Genomic DNA, 21626 nt, shown 5'->3' on the forward strand with positions numbered 1-21626 from the left:
TTGTTTCAATGGCCACCCATCGATATATCTGAAATCTTGGAAGGACTAGAAGTTAATAGGCAAGACAGCGTGGACCAAAATTTGAAAAGGTTAATAGAATTTTCTATACTTTTCTGAGATATCTTAAAATGTTAAAACATATAAAACCATAGAGGGACTTCTACTTCTCCCATGCATATCATCAAGTACATAAGAACTACTGTGTTAATAATTCTTAAAGCAACTCATTAATTATCTTTATTCCGAGGTTACGGAATGTATGGCTGTCACTATTAACAAATCTTGTGTGAACTGAGCTGTGAGTTTAAAAAAAATCTTGAAAAAGGACAAAAATCTACATAGGAAAAACTTATGTTTACAATTGTAAGACAAAAATATTGTTTACATTGGTCAAAAAATGCGTGTGTTCAATTCTGGTCCAAAATGGTGACATAAGAAGACCCTTATCTCACCTTCTCCGTGGGGACACACCAACTCTGCACCTATTTATAAAGCAATTCCTCTTGAAGAACTGAGGGCCAACTGAACAGCTTCTGTACAACGAAAGAAGGACCAGGCAAAACGGCAAGAGACATGGAGACTTGGTAATGAAGGGAACCCAGATTTGTCTGCCTTAGGGCACAGAAAAAAAGCTGTGGTTTAAAAGAGCAACTAGAATATAAAGGGACTAGCCCTAGAACCCTGCCCAACAACGGGAAAGCTGCTGAAACTCCAGGTTGGAGAGGCTGGTGAATGCACAGTATATTTCCCCCTCCACCTTGATAGAGAGGATGGGAAGCAGGGTCCAGGCACCCTAACTGGACTACCACCTCACTGAGCCCTCGGCCCCCAGTCCATACCAGCCCTAGAATCCCACAAGGCAGCTCCAACGTGGTGCACCCTGGTCAGCACTCAATACGGTTCCAGCTGTTGCACTGAGGTGGCAAAGGTACAAAGAACCCTGGAACACTTCCTACACCGCTTCAGCTTCAGACAGTTTGCTTGGGCACCCCGGGGTGCAAAGTGCTCTGGGACCTCCTGGCTCACGCCTGCACTGGCTCCGAGTGCCCTGGGCCCCTACAGCCGACATTGGCTCCAGTCACCCCTCCAGGGCAACTCCGCACTGAGCATCCTGTGACACCCTGGCTTGCACCCACTTCAGCTGTCCTGCCAGGGCGTTCTCTGCTTGGAGATCCCTGGGACCATGCCAGCCTGGGCACACTTCAACTTAGGGACCTCCAGCCAAATGCAACAGGCACACAGTCTATACAAAAGAGGACCATACACGAGACTGTTTCATCATGTTTAGAAGTTGCCATTCCACCTAATTCATAGACACCAAAATCACCCAAAATGACAAGACAGAGAAACATGCTCCAAATTATAGACAAAACCTCAGAAAAATAAATAAATTAACACAGATTATTAGGCATATTGCTTAAGAGTTTAATGAACATAAAAATGAGCACTGAACTGCAGAGAAGAGTAGAACTCAACTTCAACAAAGAGATAAACAATATAAAGAACCAGTCAGAGCTGAAGAATAGAATAAATGAAAAATACACTAGAGGAAATTAACAGTACTTTAGCAGATGCAGAAAAATGGTTCTGTAAGACAGGATAATGGAAAGCACCCAGGATGAACAGCAAAAAGAAAAAAAAGAATTCAAAAAAGAAGGCTAGGTTAAAGGATCTCTTGGACAACATCAAGCAAACATTGAAAACATCTCTAACTTGGGGAAGAAAACAGAAGAATCTGGAAGAATTCAGGAAGCATATAGTTCAAAACAAGTTGAACCCATGAGGTCCACACTATGACACATATTCATTACAATGTTAAGATTAAAGATAATTTTAAACGCAGCAAGAGAGAAGCAAAATGTTATATACCAGGGAAACTGCACAAGGCTGATCTCTCAGCAGAAACTTTGCAGGTCAGATGGGAATGGCAGAGTACATCCAAAGTACTGAAAGGAAAAAACCTACAACCAAGAATACTCTACCCAGAAAGGCTGTCATTCAGAATTAAAGGATAGAGTTTCCCAGACACAAAAGTTAAAGTTCGTTGGCACTAAACCAGAGTTAAAAAAAAATGTCAAAGGGACTCTGAGAGGAAAATATAAGGTCATAATTAGAAGAAAATTGTGAATAAAAAGACATAAACTATGAAAACATATACATAAAATGTGGAGGGGGGAGTGAGAATGTTCTTTGAGCATAGGTTCAAACTTAAGTGACCATTAACTTACTATAGACTGCTATATACTTAGGATATTTATATATGAACCTTATGGTAACCAGACACCCAAAACCTATAATAGGTACATAAAAAATAGCTAAGCATAACACTACAGAAAGTCATCAATCACAAGTAAAGAAAGAAGAAAGGAACATGAAAACTATAAAACAACCAAAAATTAATAAAATGGCAAAAAGTACATACCTATCAAAAACTACTTTAATGTAAATGGTCTAAATGCTCCAATCAAAGGACACAGGACAGCCAAATGGATAAAAAACAAGACCCATCTGTATGGTGTCTACATGAGACTTGCTTCAGATCTAAAGACACATACAGCCTGAAAGTGAAAAGGTAAAAAAAAAAATTCCATGTGAATGGAGATGGAAAAAAAAAAAAGCTAGGGTAGCAACTTATCAGACAAAATAGACTTTAAAACAATGACTGTAACAGGAGACAAAGAAGGGCATTACATAATGATAAACGGTTCACTCCAACAAGAGAATTTAATGGTTTTAAATATCTATGCCTTGAACATTGAAGCACCTAAATATATAAAGCAAGTATTAACAGACATGAAGAGAGTACTACTGACAGCACTATGATTGGGGACATTAACACTCCACTTACTTCAATGGATAGATTATCCAGACAGAAAATCAATAAGGAAACAATGTCTTTGAACAACACATTAGACCAGATGGACTTCAGATATATGCAGAACATTCCATGCAAAAACATCAAGACACATTCTTTTCTAGTGCACATGGAATATTCTCCAGAGTAGATCACATGTTAGGCCACAAAGCAAATCTCAGATTTAATAAGAATGAAATCATATGCTACATCTTTTCCAACCACATGTTATGAAACTAGAAATCAATCACAAGGGAAAAAAAAAAAGGAAAAAATTCAAACATGTGGAGGCTAAACAATACACTACTAAACACCCAGTGGGTCAACAAATCAAAGAGGAAATAAAATAATACATGAAAACATGAAAATGAAAACACAACAGTATAAAAATTTTTAAGATATTGAGAAAGCAGTTCTAAAGGGAAATTTATAGTGATCCAGATCTACCTCGGGAAACAAGAGAAGTCTCGAATAAACAATCTAGCCTTCCATTTAAAGGAACTAGAAAAAGAAGAACAAACAGAACCCAAGGTTAGTAGAGGGAAGAAATAATAAACACCAGAGCAGAAACAAATGAAATAGAGACAAAAAAGAAAAAAAAAATTGCAAAAGATCAATGAAACCAAGAGATGGTTCTTTGATGAAAAAAAACCAGACAAAATTGATAAACCTTTAGCTGGATCATCAAAAATAAAAACACAAAATTAGAAACAAAATAGAAATAACAACTGAAACCACAGTAATACCAAGGATTGTAAGAAACTACTGCTATAAAAAATTCTATGCCAACAAAGTCAACAAAGTAGAAGTGGATAAATTCCTAGAAACATCAAATCTTCTGAAACTAAATCAGGATGAAATAGAAACTCTGAACAGACCAATTACTAGTAATGGAATTGAATTGGTAATCAAAACCTCAAAACAGTAGTCCAGAAATGAGTTAAAAAATGAGGATTCATAGGTGAATTCTACCAAATATTTAATACCTATTCTCCTCAAACTATTTAAAAAAAAATAGAAGCTTCCAAATATATTCTGCAAGGCCAGCATTAGCTTGATAGCAAAACCACCAAGACAAGGACACCACACACACACACAAATATCCTTGATGAACATAGATGCAAAAGTCCTTAAAATATGACTAAACCACATTCAAAAATACATTAGAAGGACCATTCACCATGATCAAGTGGAATTTATCCTAGGGATGCAGGGATGCTTCAATATTTGTAAATCAACATGAATATACCAGATCAACAAAACAGGATAAATATCTTATCTTAATAGATACAGAAAAAGCATTGGACAAGATTCAACATCTGGCTGCTCATGATAAAAACTCTCAACTAAGTGGGGTTAGAGGAAAGAGACCTCAACATAATAAGAGCCATATATGAAAAACACACAGCTAACATCATACTCAATGGGAAAAACTGCACTTTCCTTCTAAAATCAGCAGGAAGACAAAGATGTCCACTCTTGCCACTTTTACTCAACATAGTACTGGAAGTCTTAGTCACAGCAATCAGAGAAAAAAAAAAAAAAAGAAAAGGCATCCAAATTGGTAAGGAAGAAGTAAAGCTGTCACTATTTGCAGACAACATGATACGATTTATAGACAACCCTAGACGCCACTAAAATCTGCTAGAATAAATGAATTCAGTAAAACTGCAGGACACAAAATTAATACACAGAAATCAGTTACATTTCTATACACTAATGATGAAGTAGCAGAGATACAAATGAAAAAAATCTCATTTACAATTGCACCAAAAAGAACACAGTACCTAGGAATAAACTTAACCAAGGAAGTCAAAGACCTGTACTTTGAAAACTGTTAAGACATTGGTGAAAGAAACTGAAGATGACACAAGCAAATGGAAAAGTATTTCATGTTCATGGATTGGTAGAATTAAAATGTCATACTACTGAAAGCAATCTACAGATTCAATGCAGTCTCTATCAAAATACCAACAGCATTTTTCACAACTCACAGAACTTTTCACAGAAATGGTACTAAAATTTGTATGGAACCACAAAAGACCCCAAATAGCCAAAGCAATCTTGAAAAAGAAAAACCTAACATGAGGTATCTTAATCCCAGATTTCAAGATATACTACAAAGCTGCAGTAATCAGAAAAGTATTGTACTGGCACAAAAATAGACACATAGGTCAGTGGAACAGAATTGAGAGCCCAGAAATAAGCCCATGTAATCTACAACAAAGGAAAGAATATACAATGAGAAAAAGACTGTCTCTTTAACAAATGGTACTGGGAAAACTGGACAGCTACATGCAAAAGAATGAAACTGAACCACTTTCTTACACCATACACAAAACCAAAATGGATTAAAAGTGAGTCTTGAAACCTTAAAACTCCTAGAAGAAAACACAGACAGAAATTTCTCTGCCATCAGCCTTAGCAACATTTTTCTAGATAGGTCTTCTCAAATAAACAATTGGGACCACACCAAAATAAAAAGTTTTTGCACAATGAAGGAAACCATCTAACATACTGAGTGGGAGAAGATATTCACAAATGATACATCTGATTAGGGGTTAACATTCCAACTATATAAAGAACTTCTCAAACTCAACACTCCTCCCCCAAAATAATAAAAAAATGGGCAGAGGACCTGAACACATTTTTCCAAAGAATACAAACAGATGGCCAACAGACACATGAAAAAATGTGGAACATCACTATCAGGGAAATGCAAATCAAACCACAATGAGATCACCTCACAGCAGTCAGAATGGCTAGAATCAAAATGAGAAGAAATAACAAGTGTTGGCGAAGGTGTCCAAAAAAGGAACCCTCCAGCACTGTTGGGGGGAATGTAAATTGGTGCAGACAACAGTCTGGAAGTTCCTCAAAGAATTAAAATGGAAATACCATATGATCCAGTAATTCGACTACTAGTATTTTGCCCAAAGAAAACAACAACACTAATTTGAAAAGATACATGTACCCCTATGTTTTTGCAGCAGCATTATTTATGATAGCCCAGATATGGAAGGAACCTAAGTGTCTACTGATAGATGAATGGATAAAGCTGGTGTGTATGTGTATATGTGTGTATGTGTGTGTGTGCGCGTGCACAGAAACAGACCCACAGAGAACAAACTGATGGTTGCCAAAGGGGAGGAGTATGGGGGGGATGGGCAAGATCAGTAAAGGTGAATTGGAGATACAGGCTTCCAGTTATTGAATGAATAAGTCATGAGGATAACAGGTACGATACAGGGAATACAGTCAATGAGATAGTAATGGCACTGAATGGTGAGAGATGGTAGCTACACTTGTGGTGAGCATACCATAAGGTATAGATTTATCAGATCCCTATGTTGCATACCTGAAACTAATGTAACATTGTGTCAACCGTCCTTCAATAAAGAAAACCACAATCCTTCAATAAAGAAAAACGTGTGTTCAGCATAACCCATACATCAGCCACTCCTCTACTCGGCCATCCACCTATCCAAGAGCCACGTGCTAGGCACTCTTGTGAACGTATGTGGATACAGCAGTGAAGCAAACCATACTCCTATCTTCAAAGCATTAATATTCTAGCAAAGAAGATGGACAAATAAGAATTCAAGCAAACGAATGGAATTTCAGGCGGTGACAGATGCAATGAAGAAAAATAAAGCACAAGAAGAGTGCAGAAAGGGACTGCGTAAGGTATGGGGAACCATTTTAGATATGCTGTTGGAGGAAGGCCTCCCAAAGAAGCAAAGCAGCGGCATTTCATTATTAATGGTTCCGAGTATGACTGGTATTTACTGAGACGGCACATTCTTCCCTCATTCTACGTAATAGCTGACAGGGGAGCACTGCAGTATCACCCTTAAGTAAGGTTGGAAAATTAATAGTTTGGTGCTAATATTAATTCTAAAGAGAATTCTCCCTTTAATAGAGAAACAAGAGAATGCAGCATGTTGATGCACGAAGAGATTTTTCCCATTTCTCATCTCTGGTATGGCAAAACAAAGGTTAGAGAAGGAACAGACTCTGAATCAGAATATGTGCTTTACTGAGTGACAAGGTTAATATGAAAGCTGCTTCTTTTTTTCTTTTTTTTTCTTATTTGTGGGGCAGTTTCGTAGGGATTCCACTTGTAATACAAGTTTTGTAAGCACATTGTAAAGTGACAAAAATACTTTGCTGGGAGTGCTCATTAAATTCTGTAACGAATAAAAAAGTGCTCTGAAAACCAGCAAGCACTGTATAAATGCAAGGAAGTAGTATTACTATTGTTTGCTAACTCACCTGAAGATGAAGGAAGCGGATCATAGTCCTGCGATGCTCTGTTGGCTTTGACATTTTCGCCTGGTAATCTCCTAGCAGGAGGCAAAGGAACTTGGCCACTTGCTGGATCAAGAAAGGGATCTTAAAAGTAAAGATAATTTTCAAATTAAAATGATTATCTCTACCAAGTGGCTGAAGGAAAAAATCCTAGAAATTCTCTATAAAGATCAAAGGTTTTGGAAATAAATTAGAAAAATAATTTCATGACTGGTATTAACCATTTTCTAATCCACTTGCCTATTTCTAATTTATTCGTCACTCAAATATGCTCCTCCTATTTATTCCTAGATAATACAAAATACTAATTTTATATTTAAAATTTTCAGATCTTAATTATAAAATTCTTAGTGATACAAGCTGCTTCAAATTATTATTTTCTGTCCCATTCTGTCCTACACAATGAACAGAAGCTGTTGTAAAAAATTTTTTTTGACTTTTGCCTATAAGTGTCATTATCAAATCAGTTAATCTTTAAAATGGACCTGACATTCGGGATTTGTGACGATTAAATAAATTCATGTACATAAATTTCCTGTACATATAAAGTGTCTTTTAAAATACTACTATATTGGGCATCCTATGCTAAAAGTCTTATTTTTGAGAGAGAGAGAGAGAGAGAGAGAGAGACAGGGTGGGGGGAGGGTGGGAGAGGGGCAGGGAGAGACGGGGACAGAGGATCTGAAGCAGGCTCTGTGCTGTCAGCACACTTTAGGGCTTGAACTCACCAACTGTGAGATCATGACCTGAGCCTAACCATGTGAGCCACCCAGGTGCCCCTAAAAGTCATTTTTAACTGGCTCACTAAATAGTAAATTCAATTATTAAAAATTGTGCTATTAACATTAAGGTTTGCACATACACTAAAAAGTGACATTTTCAACCACCTTGGCAGTCAGAGAGGGGGTATCTGAAACAGTGCAAATTGTGAATTGTACACAAATAAAAAATTATTTTGCTACTTCTGATTATGTTTATTAACTGGAACTGAAGGCAGAAAAATAAATTTTGTCAGTGGTACTATAGTAAATTGTTAGGATCATAAACCTAACTGATTTAAAATTAGTAGTTTATGGATTTAAATCCATAGAACTGGTTTCAGTTCTGAGTAGGTCCACATTACCTCTGCCATTTCTGATTCACTGATAATTTACTTAGCCACACCACTTCCATCTCTGGTTCCTCTGTTTTCTTCTCTCATATTACTTTCTTTTATGTCTGTCAGTATCTCCAGAGGTGCTCTAAGTTCTTTTGAGGGCAGGGGTCTTACGTTACTCATCATGTTTGAATTATGTCCTCTAACACACAGTACCAAGCACGCTGCTTGGCTAATAGCCTAAACTTCAAAAGTATTTGCTTTTAACTACCAAAAACAAACCCAAATAGATTAATATTTTTCACAAATTCAAAATCAGTGAAATCTGAAATGCTACCATAAGTAAAAATTGTAGATATTAAGGATCCGATTATATTTCATTGTTTGAACATCCCTTTAAGTTTGTCATTAAGAATATGTAAGGATTATTTATAAGAAGAAAATGAACACATATTTATACTAGTTTTTGACTAGATAATGTAAGGCAAGAGTTGAAGTCTTTGATTATTATTTTCCTCTCTTGAGTACAGTAATTATTCCTGGCTTTGCTGGAGGCTTTTTGACCTAAGTAAGGCTACTAAACTTGCTTTCATTAAATTCGAGATTAAAATTTGTGTTAGATTTAGCACTTTCAGTATTTGAAGAGTCAATGGTTCAGCCTCATTAACTTTGCTGAAATATTTTAGGAAGCAATGAGAAGATAAATCAAATTCCATGCAACAAATGTTAATCATTTGATTTGGAAGAGTAACCAGTGGAACCAAGTATGGTGATTTCTGCATAAGTTTAGAAATTTCCTCACGATTTAGATTTAAATATTCATAAAATTTACTTTCAGTTATTGTGCATTTTAAACATCACTGATATAACATTAGGTCAGAGGAAAGACTGCCTTTTACAATACACATACTTTTTAAAAATTTCTTTAGGGTAATTTATAGGTTTGTCAGATATGCTGTTACTAATCATGCATTTAAGACTAAACATTAGATTCTGGATATACTACAGGTCATAAGTAGACTAAAATATACAGCTGTATGATAATGCTCCATGAAACTATTTCACTTAAAAAGTCACTAGGTACACTAAAAATATTGTCATAAACAGCAAAAATACTTAGTTCAATTCTGAATCACTACCATACGTCTTCCTTCATGCTAACTTTGCTACTGGGCAGGTATAGGGCACACTGGGCTTCTATAGCAAGTTGTAAAGTTGAAAGTATTCATGCTTCATTGGGAAAAGATAGACAACACAATTACTACGGAGAGTACAATAATCATCAATGGTCTCCTGATAAAAAGAAAATTTGAAAAGCAATAAGGTTTTCAAAAATAAATTCTTCAAAAACTAACCGAAGTAAAATTTTGTATCCACACTTAGAATTAAAACGTACAAATTGAAAATACCATAGCCGATTTACCATTTATATAGTAATAAAAGTTTGAGAAATGAGTGAATAAACATGATGGGATTAATCTATTCCAAAAAGCAAAGTGCTATTGCCTGTGATTTACAGTATGGTAATGCTAAATTGAAAATTTAATACTTCATTTAAAGATTATAAAAATCTAAGGAAAGACAGGGAGGAAAGGTTTGCTCGCTGTAAAAGAAGTGGGAAAATTTGCATCGACCAAAATTATGCCGTGTAAGAAGGAAACCTATCGAATGGTTATCTCAAGGAAGAGGTATCATGGAATGTTTTTCTTAATTCTTGTTTTTGTTATCTGAAATACTTCCAAATTTTTACTCAAGTGTAGAAAAAGAGGCAAATAAAACTGGACAGTTAAAACAGTGGCATATTTCCTCTGGGGCTGTCCAAAGACCATCTGCAGTATTTACCAGTTATCCCCCAAATTTTAAAAGAACATCAATGCAGGATCTAATAGCTAGAAGGGTTTGAAGAGCTATGTAGGTGAAATAAAATTCCTCTCTCTCTGTGGCCCTCACTCTTTAACTCACATTTACAAAATCCACACTGTGTAGTGATCTGGCCACTGATTAAATCTTCCAGTATTAAAGAACTCACTACCCCTCTGAGATACAATAATTCTTTAAAAATTTTTTAAGAATTCCTTAAGAATTTAGGAAATTACGATGAAATTTCATTCTTAATTATTCTTCTCTGGTCTGCCTTGGAAGGAGACACTGAGGGTATCTAACCCTTCTTTCCCAAATATTGTAACTAGATACAACATGTATATATATATACATATATATATATATATCTCCAAGGTTGTGTCTCTCATTAAATGTTGCAGTTCTTTTAATCTGCTATAGTTTTTTGCAAGCAGGTGTAAATTCCCTTCAGCATCCTGGCTCTCTTCCCCCAGGAATACCCCAGCTCAGTATTTTCAAAATTGAGCATGCCTCATAGTCCCCTAGAAGGCTTATGGAAACACAGATTGCTGGGTGCAGAGTTTCTACCCCAGAGTTTCTGATTTAGTTAAGTCTTCTGTGGAGCCCAAGAATTTTAATTTTTAAACAAGTCCCCCTGGCAGGGGACCTGGCTCAGTGGCTCAGTGGGTTAAGCCTGACTTCAGCTCAGGTCAAGATCTCGTGGTTCATGAGTTCAGTTAGTCAGCTGTGCTGACAGTTCAGAGGCTGGAGTCTGCTTCGGATTCTGTGTCTCCTTCTCTTTCTGCCCTCCTCGCCCCCCACTCGTGCTGTCTCTCTCTCAAAAATAAACAAACTTAAAAAAAATTGTTTTAAACAATTCCCCTGGTGACACTGATGATGCCGGTCTGAAGACTACAATTTGAGAACCAACCGCTGCTCTAGCCCATCAGTCCTTCAACATGTCACCACAGTGGTCCCACGCCAGCCGAGCACTGGGGAAGACCTCACCTCACCCCTCCGATCTGATCTCTGTGAGTGCAACCCTCAAATGTCACGAGCTCCCTTGGTAGCCACATCATGATAGTGTTTCATAAAGGTCATAGTTAACAAAACTGCCTAAATTCCCTTCAATAACTCTTGCTAACAATCCAAATATTCTATTTTACTTGTGAAATTGCATTTCTGGATCCAAATGGAAAACTTTCATTTTTGTAATAAAGTCAAATTTGCTGGCTTTTAGAGTTGAATTGTGACTTTAAGATTAGAAAAGGACTTCAAAAGAGATCCAGGTTAGAAAAATAGTGAAAGGAAGGTTCAATAAGGGCTGCCAGATGTGTTGTGTATTTTGCGCACTGCACAAAGACATGCAGTTATGGGAATGAGCAGAGTTCAAGACAGCCTGGGCTTTGTTCCAGGAGCACCGGCCCTGGCACAAAGTGGAAGGAGGGGTGCCTCTTTCAAGCCACCAGCACAAAAGAAGTGCCTCTGTGAATGGAACAAAAGCACATATATGCTAACAAAGTGTAAGGCTGTTTTTGAGGATTCTTGAGGTTTTGTGAAGATAGGACTATAGCCCGTCCAGAATGGATGCTCATGCACAGCAGTGGGCATTACTATTTGCCAAAAGATATCTTGCATGAAGGCTGAAGACAGAAAACAGATAAAAGAAGCATCAGAGCTGTGCCCTGCTTTGCTTCCCCTCCAGCCCCTGCAGGAATCCTGAGGCTCCTTTGCAGAAACGCAGGACCTTGCAGTTTGAAAACTGCTGTTATAAGGCTGGAAAGGTGAACCTGACTCTGGTGTGCAGGGCACTGAATACTGGGAACAGAGACGGAGGCTTGATTAGGTATTTAATACAACGTCATGAGGAAATCCAATCTTTTTTTTTAAGACATCTATCCTTTGTCTTTAATTAGGGAGAATGATTTCATCAAGGAAACCAAATCTCAATCATGCCAGTAAAGGTTACACTGGACTAAAATTCTAAAGACTGAACAATATGAAAACAATGGCAGTGCAATGCTCATACAGTCTGTTTAATGTAACAATCACCTCTGTTTACCTTTTATGGTTCTAGAATTATTGAGTCAAACTTTCATTTATCATTTAGAGAGTATTTCATGAAATTCAATGAAAGAAGAGTGAAGAAAGGTCAAAAGTCTTATACTTTAGATATACAGTGTGTTAAATAATTTGTAAAATGATACTCAAATACTTATTTATGAGTGAAAAGAAACCTACATGTTCTATTGTTATGTAAGAAAAATTACAGTATTTCTTTTGAAAAAGAGGAGAGCTAACACATGTGGCTTAAGAGGGTACAAACTTCCAGTTATAAAATAAATCATAGAAATTAAAAGTGCAGCATAAGGAATATAGTCAATAATACTGATATTACACTGGATGGTGACAGATGGTGACTACACTTATTGTGGGGAGTACTGACTAGTGCATAGAATCACTGAATCGATACGTTGTACACCTGAAACTAATATGACATTGTATGTTAATTATGCTTTGATGAAAAATAAATAAAATTGAATAAAAATAGTTGTCTCAATGGATCTCAGAAAGTATTTGGCAACAGACTAGAAATTTGTCATGTGAATGATATGAAAGGCTAGAAGAGGGAAAAAAAAAGTTTTTTTCTTGGAAGTATTTATGATCAAGGGATGCCAACATTATTGAGAGTGGAATTACAATACCTCCATGTATAAAAGAAGGTCAAGAATGACAGTCCCAGGTTCCAACAACACCGCCTTGGCCCTATGCTAACCTCACACCACAGGTTAAGGCTGACTACTGCCAAGATGCCTGGCAGCCAAGCAAAATCAAAAACAAGCAAAACTCTATAGGAAATAAAACCGTTTATGTAAGTTTTGTTTTAATGAATAAAACGGGCATTTTCATTCTGTAATTTTTTAATAATGAGAGCATTTTTGTGAAGTTTTTTATATGAAGCACCATGAAAAATTAAATTATGATAAAGAACTCAAATGTTTTACAACTAACTCTTTTGATTAAAAACAGGTAGACGTCTGTGTGTAAAATGTTCTCTTCCAACTCCTGGAAGGCTTGACTTAATTTTAAAAGAAGGTACTACATTGGCTTTTACTTAATGGGGCCTAAATCATATATATAAAAGGTAATAGATACACTGCAGGAATCTGACCAGAGACTATCCAGAAATTAGCCTTGGGAAAGGTTAAGATTTAGAGTAATTTTTTTTTTTTTTTTTTTTTTTTTATGTTCGAGTCCACGTGTAAAACAAAGATTTGAAGGAGAGAAAAAGATAGCAAATGTTATCAGTGTTTATAAGAATGAACAGAAGTCTCATAGTTATCTATGCTTTCTGCTTGGATTCGAAGGCATATGAGTTTTCACCCTCTGATTAGCAGTACCCAGTGAATTCACTCCAGGAGAGCAGGGAGGCATCCAACAGAGCGGGTGACACAGAAGACAATTCAATCAGTATTTACTGATGAAAAAGTGAACTCAAAATTATTTCTTAGACTACTTTTAGAACCTGAAGCTACCTATTCTAAGTTACAGGTGTGTAATTTGTGGGTCTTATCCATATATGACCTCAAACATTCTAGGTTATCAAACTAAGTGGAAAAGAAAACCCTAGAAGAAACATGAGTGCTGAAAGTGAATGATAATAGTGAAGATTCACAAGTTTTCACTGAGGCACAGAGGAGGCCAAAGCACAAATTGAGCACTTATTAAAAACTGATTTTAAAGTTTGCTTATTTATTTTGAGAGAGAAACAGAAAGAGAGAGAGAGAGAGAGAGAGAGAGAGAATCTCGAGCAGGCTCAGTGCTGTCAGCACAGAGCCTGACACTGGGCTCAAGCTCACAAACTGTGAGATCATGACCTGAGCCAAAATCAAAAGTCGGACAGTTAACCAGCTAAGTCTCCCAGGCGCTCCACTTATTAAAATCTTTTAATGATTTATCTAACATACAAATGTATCCAAAATAAATTGAGATAAATGTTTCCGAACACAGATCAGTCTCACCAATATGACAGATTGGAACAGTTAATATCAGCAGATTCACTGTAACTGATTATTTTTTCCTGACAGTTCTGACTAATGGAGCAGATGGCTTATTAAGTCTCTTTTATTTTTACTCCTCACTTGAAAGGTTTAAAAACAAGGTATGTATTAATTTTTCCTGGAAAAACAATAATTTGAGTAGATATATTAAGACATTAAAAATAACGATGGTAACAATAAAATGTAGATATTTCAGAAAAACTTCTCTATTAATGCTGTAATAATGCAATTTACCAAAATATTATCTTTTTGAATAAAATTATAGCCATAGCTAGTAAAATTAAAACTTATTAGAAAAACATACGGTACACAGAATCGGGACAGTCTAAATTCTGTCGTCATCACTACTAGGTTAATCACGGAGCCCTTTTGGTTCTCAGGGAAGCCTTTTGTGACATTAGGGTGTTATGTGGATTGGAGGAGCTCCACAGAATCTATGATTCCTATCGCTTTTGTCATTTGTGGAATCCTTTGCATTAAAATCAACCAACTGACAAGCAAACCTACGCAATTTCTCCTTTTCTCTACCCAGAATGTTCTGCTAGGGAGCTAGAAACCAATAAATTACTGATGCTTATTTGACGGTATGATCTTAGAAATATTCTTGCTTTAAGTGAAAAGTTTTCTTTGGCTTTTTCCTCTCACCTGAAGGAAGAAGGAAAAGGTCCTGTCCTGAGGATGGTCGGCTATTGGAGCCAGGAGGTTTTGAGTGTTCAATGAGGCTGTGCCTTGCAGGCGGTGGGGGAGGTGGCAGGGATGGGGGGAGGGCATCAAAAGCATCTTCACCTGCATTTAAAGAAAGGTGAATATCAACAGCAAAACCTCATTAATGAAAACACAGCATCAGGCCAAAGCAATGATTGATTTTCTCTTGCTGCTCCTACAGAACTTCACCGGCAGGGTTTATCTAGCAGTTTACCAACTTTGATAATGAAAGCTAATTATTTTCTGGGAGTGTTTGGAGAGAAACACAGGCACACAAACACACATGTACATGTGTAAACTTTTCCTATCACCCAGGCCTTTCTGTTAAAAAAGCAGTACTGCAGGTTATGAAAAAGCTGATTATCTACTTACAACCTTTATAATAGTAAGACACGGGAAGTTAGAACTAAATATTATTATAGGTCATACCATCAAAAGCAGAATTCTTTATGTAACAATAAGCGTTCACAGCCTCTTATTAGAAAATCACAATATGCACAAAAATTTTAATGTTACAGAACAGAATAATCTTTTAAAGTTTGTTCTGAATTTTAATTCATTTAAACTAATGTTCCACATATTTCATTGTTAAAATATAGAAAATGAACATACAGTACAGGAATATATTTGTCTACTTATCAGATATTTCTAAAAAGGAACAGCTAAATATAGAACTATGTTCTGTGGTCCCCAAACTACTTATATCTGCATATTTCCCAGCTTTAGTAACTACAGAATATTGCAGAATGCTTTTATGTCTACTTATTTTTCCCCTGCCACATCTTACTATTCTACTCACATTTTCCCATATCTTGATTCTTTAAAACAATAAAATTGCAAAGTATGTATTTTTGTAAGTAATCTCAAATACTTTGTGAATCAAACAGGATATAAACAAACACGTACATGTTCCAGTAATAAAAATGCGTGTATTTAAATTTATCGACTTAAGCCAAAGTTACATTTTAAAGAAAAATGGTTTTACCATTCATCTAACTTGCCTTGCAAAAAATATTCAAAACACATTCTCTAATGATCATAAATATTTGTCTAACTTAAAATATTTGAAGGTATGAGGATGGAGGGCGAGAGCTTTGCTGTCAGCCCAGCCTTCAGCTATTTGCTACATTCATCATCTTATTCATTCAAATCCTTTTTTCAGCCCCTAAATGTCAGGTCCCATGCTAGGCACGTGGGTAACTATGAAGATCAAAATCACAAGGACCTGATCCAAGGAGCTTAGAGTCCACAAGGAGATCTAAGAAAAATTCACAAAGAGGTATGATTCACAGGTGAAGGTATCACAGGTCCCACAGAGAAAGCTACACGCTTAAGAGGGAAGGGAAATGTAGAAAGTGGCATTTAGCAAGGCGTTACCAAGAACAGGAAGGCCGGGGATATCAGAGCCTCAAAACCATTTATTCATCAAATGCTAGGATGGTGTCTTCTTGACAGACTGAATAGTATAAAATAAATAGTATAAATAAAGCATGAAATGCACATGAAGAGCTAGAGGAAGGTTGAGCTGTAAAGACAGGCGGGAACACTGATCTGCGCTGTCCGATGTGGTAGTCAGCATCCACACATGGCTATTTAGCTTAAATTAAAATTCAGTTCCACTCACAGTCACACATGTGAATATATACATTCATCACTACATAAAGTTATATTGGACGATGCTTGATTTAGATCATCAAGACTTGGGTAGCAGGTCAAAAACCAGCATATAGGAAGAAGTGGGAGGGAGAAAAAAACTGGAGGTAAAGAAGTTAGCAGGTGCTTGTAATTCATGTAGTTGAGAATGAAGCACTGAACTACAGAAAGAACAGGAGCAAAAGACACTGCTGTTACATAACTAGAAACACTGGTTGATGAGGTTTGTGGAAAAACTCAAGAGTCATTTCACATTTCTGGGAGCCTAATAATTAATTCACATAAGCCTATAAACGGACCTTCATCATACGTTATGTTATGGTGACTTGTGAAGCCTTAAGGTGTGTGGAGATTTAATTGTCTTCCTCTAAAAATAGGAGAAGCTTCCAACTTAGAATTAATGAAATCAACACAGATACCAGCACCAGCCAAGTTTAACATATATACACACATGCACCTTCACGCATGTACACACACACACACAAACTAGTGTACTTCATATTAAAATTTGAACCAGAAAAATTGAGATTCCTTGGATGTGTAGTTGCAATGATTCTATGACAGAATCTATTTCTCAGTTCTCTAGAATAAAATATGTAAGTTTCCAAAATGTAATTAGCTAAGTGAATGGGGTCATTGTATCCTGAAAGAAAAAGTAAGTACACATTCATTAAAGAATTGTACTTAAAATCTCAGATGAACATTTCAAGTCTAGTGGAACACAAGGCCTCAGGGGAAGGAATGATGCTCTGATAGGTTTTTAAGATTGCATTTAGTACATGAGGAGACATCTTGATAACACGCAGATTGATGGCCAACTACGTACACCATTGCTTCAATCATATAAGTGGAATAATGGTTACATGAATTTAAGCGCCACCACTATCCAGAGAATCCATTCTAATTCAGACCAACTCATAACCTTGTAAGTCTGTGTTACACTGAACTCTGAATTCTAATAACTCAGATATTAACTGAAAGAAGAGGCAGGGTGGCTTATTTGAAAGATTTTTAAAGGTTTCAACCTAATGGAGGGATGAGAAGATCATAATCAGAGGGCGTCCTGTTGAGTGAAGAACCATGCTTTGGATTGTCCCGAGTTGGAGGCCTGGCAGGTGGTAATGGCACTGGATCAGAGGCTGAATCAAAAACATCTCCTAGAGGATAACACAAAATCTTAATGTATTTTCAGTACAACAATGGCATGGAATTTTGCCTTTAAATTCTGACCATTAAGATGAAGAACACAAAGAGGATAGGTTTTATACATACCCTTTAAATATATGCCTAATTCAGGGATGTTTGGTTTCTTCATCTCTGAAGATGTACCATGTGTTCCATTCAATATACAATGACCATTATCACAGGACCTAACACAGAGATCAAAGAACAAAAATCATAAGGAAGATTACTTTCCATTTAAAAGTAATTTGGAGAGGTGATAGGAACTAGCAACCCTGCTCATATGCTAAAGTTTGAAAATAAATGTGATTTCCTTTTCTGGAAAAAGTATAAGAAATATTATTCAAATATTCTTTTTAGATTTTTTTTTTTGAAAGAGAGAGAGATGGTGCACACACACCTGAGCACACAGGGAGGTGGCGCAGAGGGTGACAGAATCTTAGGCACCATGTCCAGTGCAATGCCGGACCCAGGGCGGGATCTCATGACTGAGATCATGACCTGAGCCAAAATCAAGAGTCAGACACTTAACCAACTGAGCCGCCCAGGCGCCCCTATCCAGATATTCTTACTGAACTATTTTTGCAAAGAAATAAAATAAGTAAAAAGATAATCTTTTTAAAAAAATGAAATAAAGAAATACAAGCACCACAAAAATTGTTGATTTCCTAAACACATCTGTGAAATTAACACATCATTCTGGACAAGTTCAATAATACCTTGTCAAGTTTTTGAAGACAAAAAATGTAGTAAGGCCTGTGTGTGTGTGTGTGTGTGTGTGTGTGTGTGTGTGTACACACATATACACATGTAATAGTCCCAATGACTTTATTATTTGTTAATGATGTTTAACATATTTTTATTTCTGTAATTTAAGCTCTGCTTAAGGTAAACTAGAGCCCACAAAGAAGGAGAATTATTAAATGTTCTGTAATTTCATTAAAATTTTGATAGGCATATTCAAAGACCTAGGGTCTGTCATAATTTCACTACTACTATGAACAAAACCCTGCCCTTCTGATAACTGTAGAAAAATGACTTTAGCAAAGGCTTTGGGTACACAACAAGGTGTCTGTAAAGGATAATACTTACTGAAGCAGTATTTTTGTTGTTAGTATTAATACTTTGAACTATGTGTTCATTAATACTATGAACACAATGGACAAAACTGGGGCCTGGGAAGATATTAGGAAGAGAAAGTACAGAGCATACTTTGTCTTTAGAATATAGCTGTGTAACAATGAACTCTCTGCTCACCAAGCTATTCTGTTCATAAAAAGCTATAGAAAACAGAGTTTACATTTTCCGTTTCTCTGATTTACTCTGAATTCTTGGGGCAAAGTAAAAGTACATACATAATGGAGGAGATAGCGGATATTTAAATAGTTATTGCAAGAGGGCTTCATCTGAAATTCATTTCTATTCTCTCCGGTGGCCACATCTGTTTCAGGGGCCAGAGATGGTTCGTTTTAAAATAGTTATCATGTATTGAATTTTCATAATAATGATGGATTTTTACTGAAACTGAATTGAATTATTCATCTACTGTTTAACTTTTTCTGCATATTGATAATCTATCTCTTCTGATGTTCCAAAGGGTGGGGGAAACATATTAGGATAGGAAGTATTTAAGCTTACAGAGTGCTCTGTGGAGGAAAGAAGGTACTTCATCCATTGGCTTTCAAGAACAAAAAGATAAAAAATTCACTCCTATTAAGTTTAGGGATAATCAACATTTATTACTTCTCTATAACAATGGAAAGATAGTAATGGCGGTCATAATTCAAATTTATTTTCAGGATTTGGGAGGTCTGCCACCAAAAATCTCATCTGATATGATCTAACAATTAAAATTCAAAGCATTTCAAATATACCTCTCACCTCTTCAGCAAGGAAAAAAAAAATGAAATCCCAAGAAGACCAAAAAAGCTCATCTTATTTCAGTCTTTACACATTACTATACATTTGTAGGAGCCAAAGGGACTAAAAATTGTGACCATTTGTATTCGATATGAAGGAATAACTTTCCTCTAATAAGAGTAGTAGACATTTGGTTCTTCCAAAATAACAAATTGCCTCTCAGTCATTTATCTTCTCAAGGACACTATTTTATCAACAAATGTCTTAAACACCAGTGATTAGCAAGAAATGAAATGGTTCTTGTTTTGAAATATGAAGCCCTAGACTGCAGAATGTTAGTGATCCTGGTTAAGAATTCTGTAGAGTGTTGATAATTTTAACCAGGATCACTCATTTAGACAGATCTCTGGTTAAAATGAATATTTGCTTCTCTTTTCCAAGTATTGCATTTCACCTTGGTGTGATAGTCTAAGATAGACACTAAAAAATTCTATTTAGATTTTTCATCTGAAAAGGAGGGAACACTCCACTCACAGAATGCTTTCCATTGATGGACTTGACCTTAAAACGGAAACGACGCACGAAGATAAGACAGATGGCTGAAGTGTTCAGTAGTTTTCCTATCCTCAATCAAGAGGTGCTGGAAGGCAGGAAGGCTGAGCCACCAGCTGTAGTGAGTGAAACCCCGTGCTGTATGCCAAGCAAAGCTCCAGGGATTCCGTCATACAAAGGAAATGAGCTCACTAAGTTTTAAAACTGAGATTTGACTTATTGAGCACTTCATGTAAGTCAGATGAGATAAAGAAAAATAGTATTAGATTACAGATTAATAAATCAATTATACAAGTGCAGAATCATCCTACTTAAACACAAACTAATATTTCAGTACGCACCACCCAGTTTTAATAACTGCTCTATACCTCAGTGGGGCTGACACTTCAAGGTTGTCTCCATTACAATGAGAACAAACAACCGGCAAGAAGAAAAAAAAAAAGAAAACCCTATTTCTCACATTCTTATTTGATCTAAGGAAAAGTAAAATAGTACCTCATTAAAAAACACAGTTAAAGTAAATACTTCTTAGTCTTTTTTTCTTAACTTCTTCAGGATATGATGAATAGAAGTAGGCAGCGTATCAAGAAGGGAAATGAATATAAATTATACTAGTCCTTACATCAAAAAAAATTCTAAGAAAGGTAATACTATAGTTTCTGGACACTGATTTTTCTTCATGAGGTATGTACTAAGAACTGATAAAATGCATTGGAAAATAGTATATTGAAAATTCATGAATTAATTACCACTATATGTAATATACAGCAAAGTTTTATTAGATTATAATTTGTTTTGGGGGAAGAGGGGCAGCAAAATGTTCCATTAGATTTACTAGTCAATTAGTTTAGTCAACTGACTTCTTGAGTAATGAGAAATCTGCATCTTTTAAGTTTTCTATGAAAGGAATGCAGAAAATAGTATATAAGAAGAGGAGGCTTTGACCGAGAAATCAAGGATTTTTATTTAAATAGCTGTGATTCAGTTGCCTACAAACAAATACCACACATGATAATGCTTATGCAGATGTGAGATGATAATAAGCTGCCCATATGCTTACCTAAGAGGAGGTTTTACGTTATGGCAATGAGATGGTTGTGAATTCAGGGAAACAGGATGGGATGAAGGAACCTTGTATTCATCGTCATCTTCCTCTACTGGGTCTCTGGTTTTCTCTGAAAGGGAATTTGCTAACGGGCCAGTACACCTACCAGAGAGGGAAAAAAAAATCCAGTCTAGTTTAAGCATAACAATTCAGAACAGGCAAGTTGAATGTGATCTATTCAAATCAAAGGAGCTACTTTGTCACTTGTGTTCATTTTTCAATTACAAGGTAACATCAGAAGGGCTGTTCTTATACTAAATACAAATGAAAGGATTTTCAATCTTTTGTTAAGACTCTATTGACGAAATAAAAGAATTTCCATACTTATAATTTTAAATGGCAGAGTAAGAAAAACTAGTAACCTGTCAAATTAAATACAAAGATCTTGAAGTTAAAACAGAATGTATA

At 36.1% G+C, this 21626-nt stretch overlaps 1 protein-coding gene across 4 annotated transcripts in view; it reads right to left on the reverse strand.

Moving 5' to 3' along the window:
* Window positions 1-21626, reverse strand: part of CBLB (Cbl proto-oncogene B) — a 211870-nt gene that overhangs the window by 12677 nt on the left and 177567 nt on the right. For 2 of the 4 annotated variants that reach the window (XM_019448254.2, XM_019448253.2), the window contains exons 14-18: window positions 21174-21320; window positions 17792-17889; window positions 17545-17676; window positions 14807-14947; window positions 7130-7249 (exon numbers count right to left, since the gene is read on the reverse strand). In XM_019448254.2, the coding sequence (XP_019303799.1) occupies window positions 7130-7249; window positions 14807-14947; window positions 17545-17676; window positions 17792-17889; window positions 21174-21320 (638 nt within the window). The remainder of the gene's footprint in view (window positions 1-7129; window positions 7250-14806; window positions 14948-17544; window positions 17677-17791; window positions 17890-21173; window positions 21321-21626) is intronic. The other 2 variants (XM_019448255.2, XM_019448256.2) reach the window with 2 other exon arrangements.

The sequence above is a fragment of the Panthera pardus genome, unplaced genomic scaffold (genome assembly GCF_024362965.1).
Source record: "Panthera pardus isolate Hobbes unplaced genomic scaffold, ASM2436296v1 HiC_scaffold_16, whole genome shotgun sequence".
Taxonomy (NCBI): domain Eukaryota; kingdom Metazoa; phylum Chordata; class Mammalia; order Carnivora; family Felidae; genus Panthera; species Panthera pardus.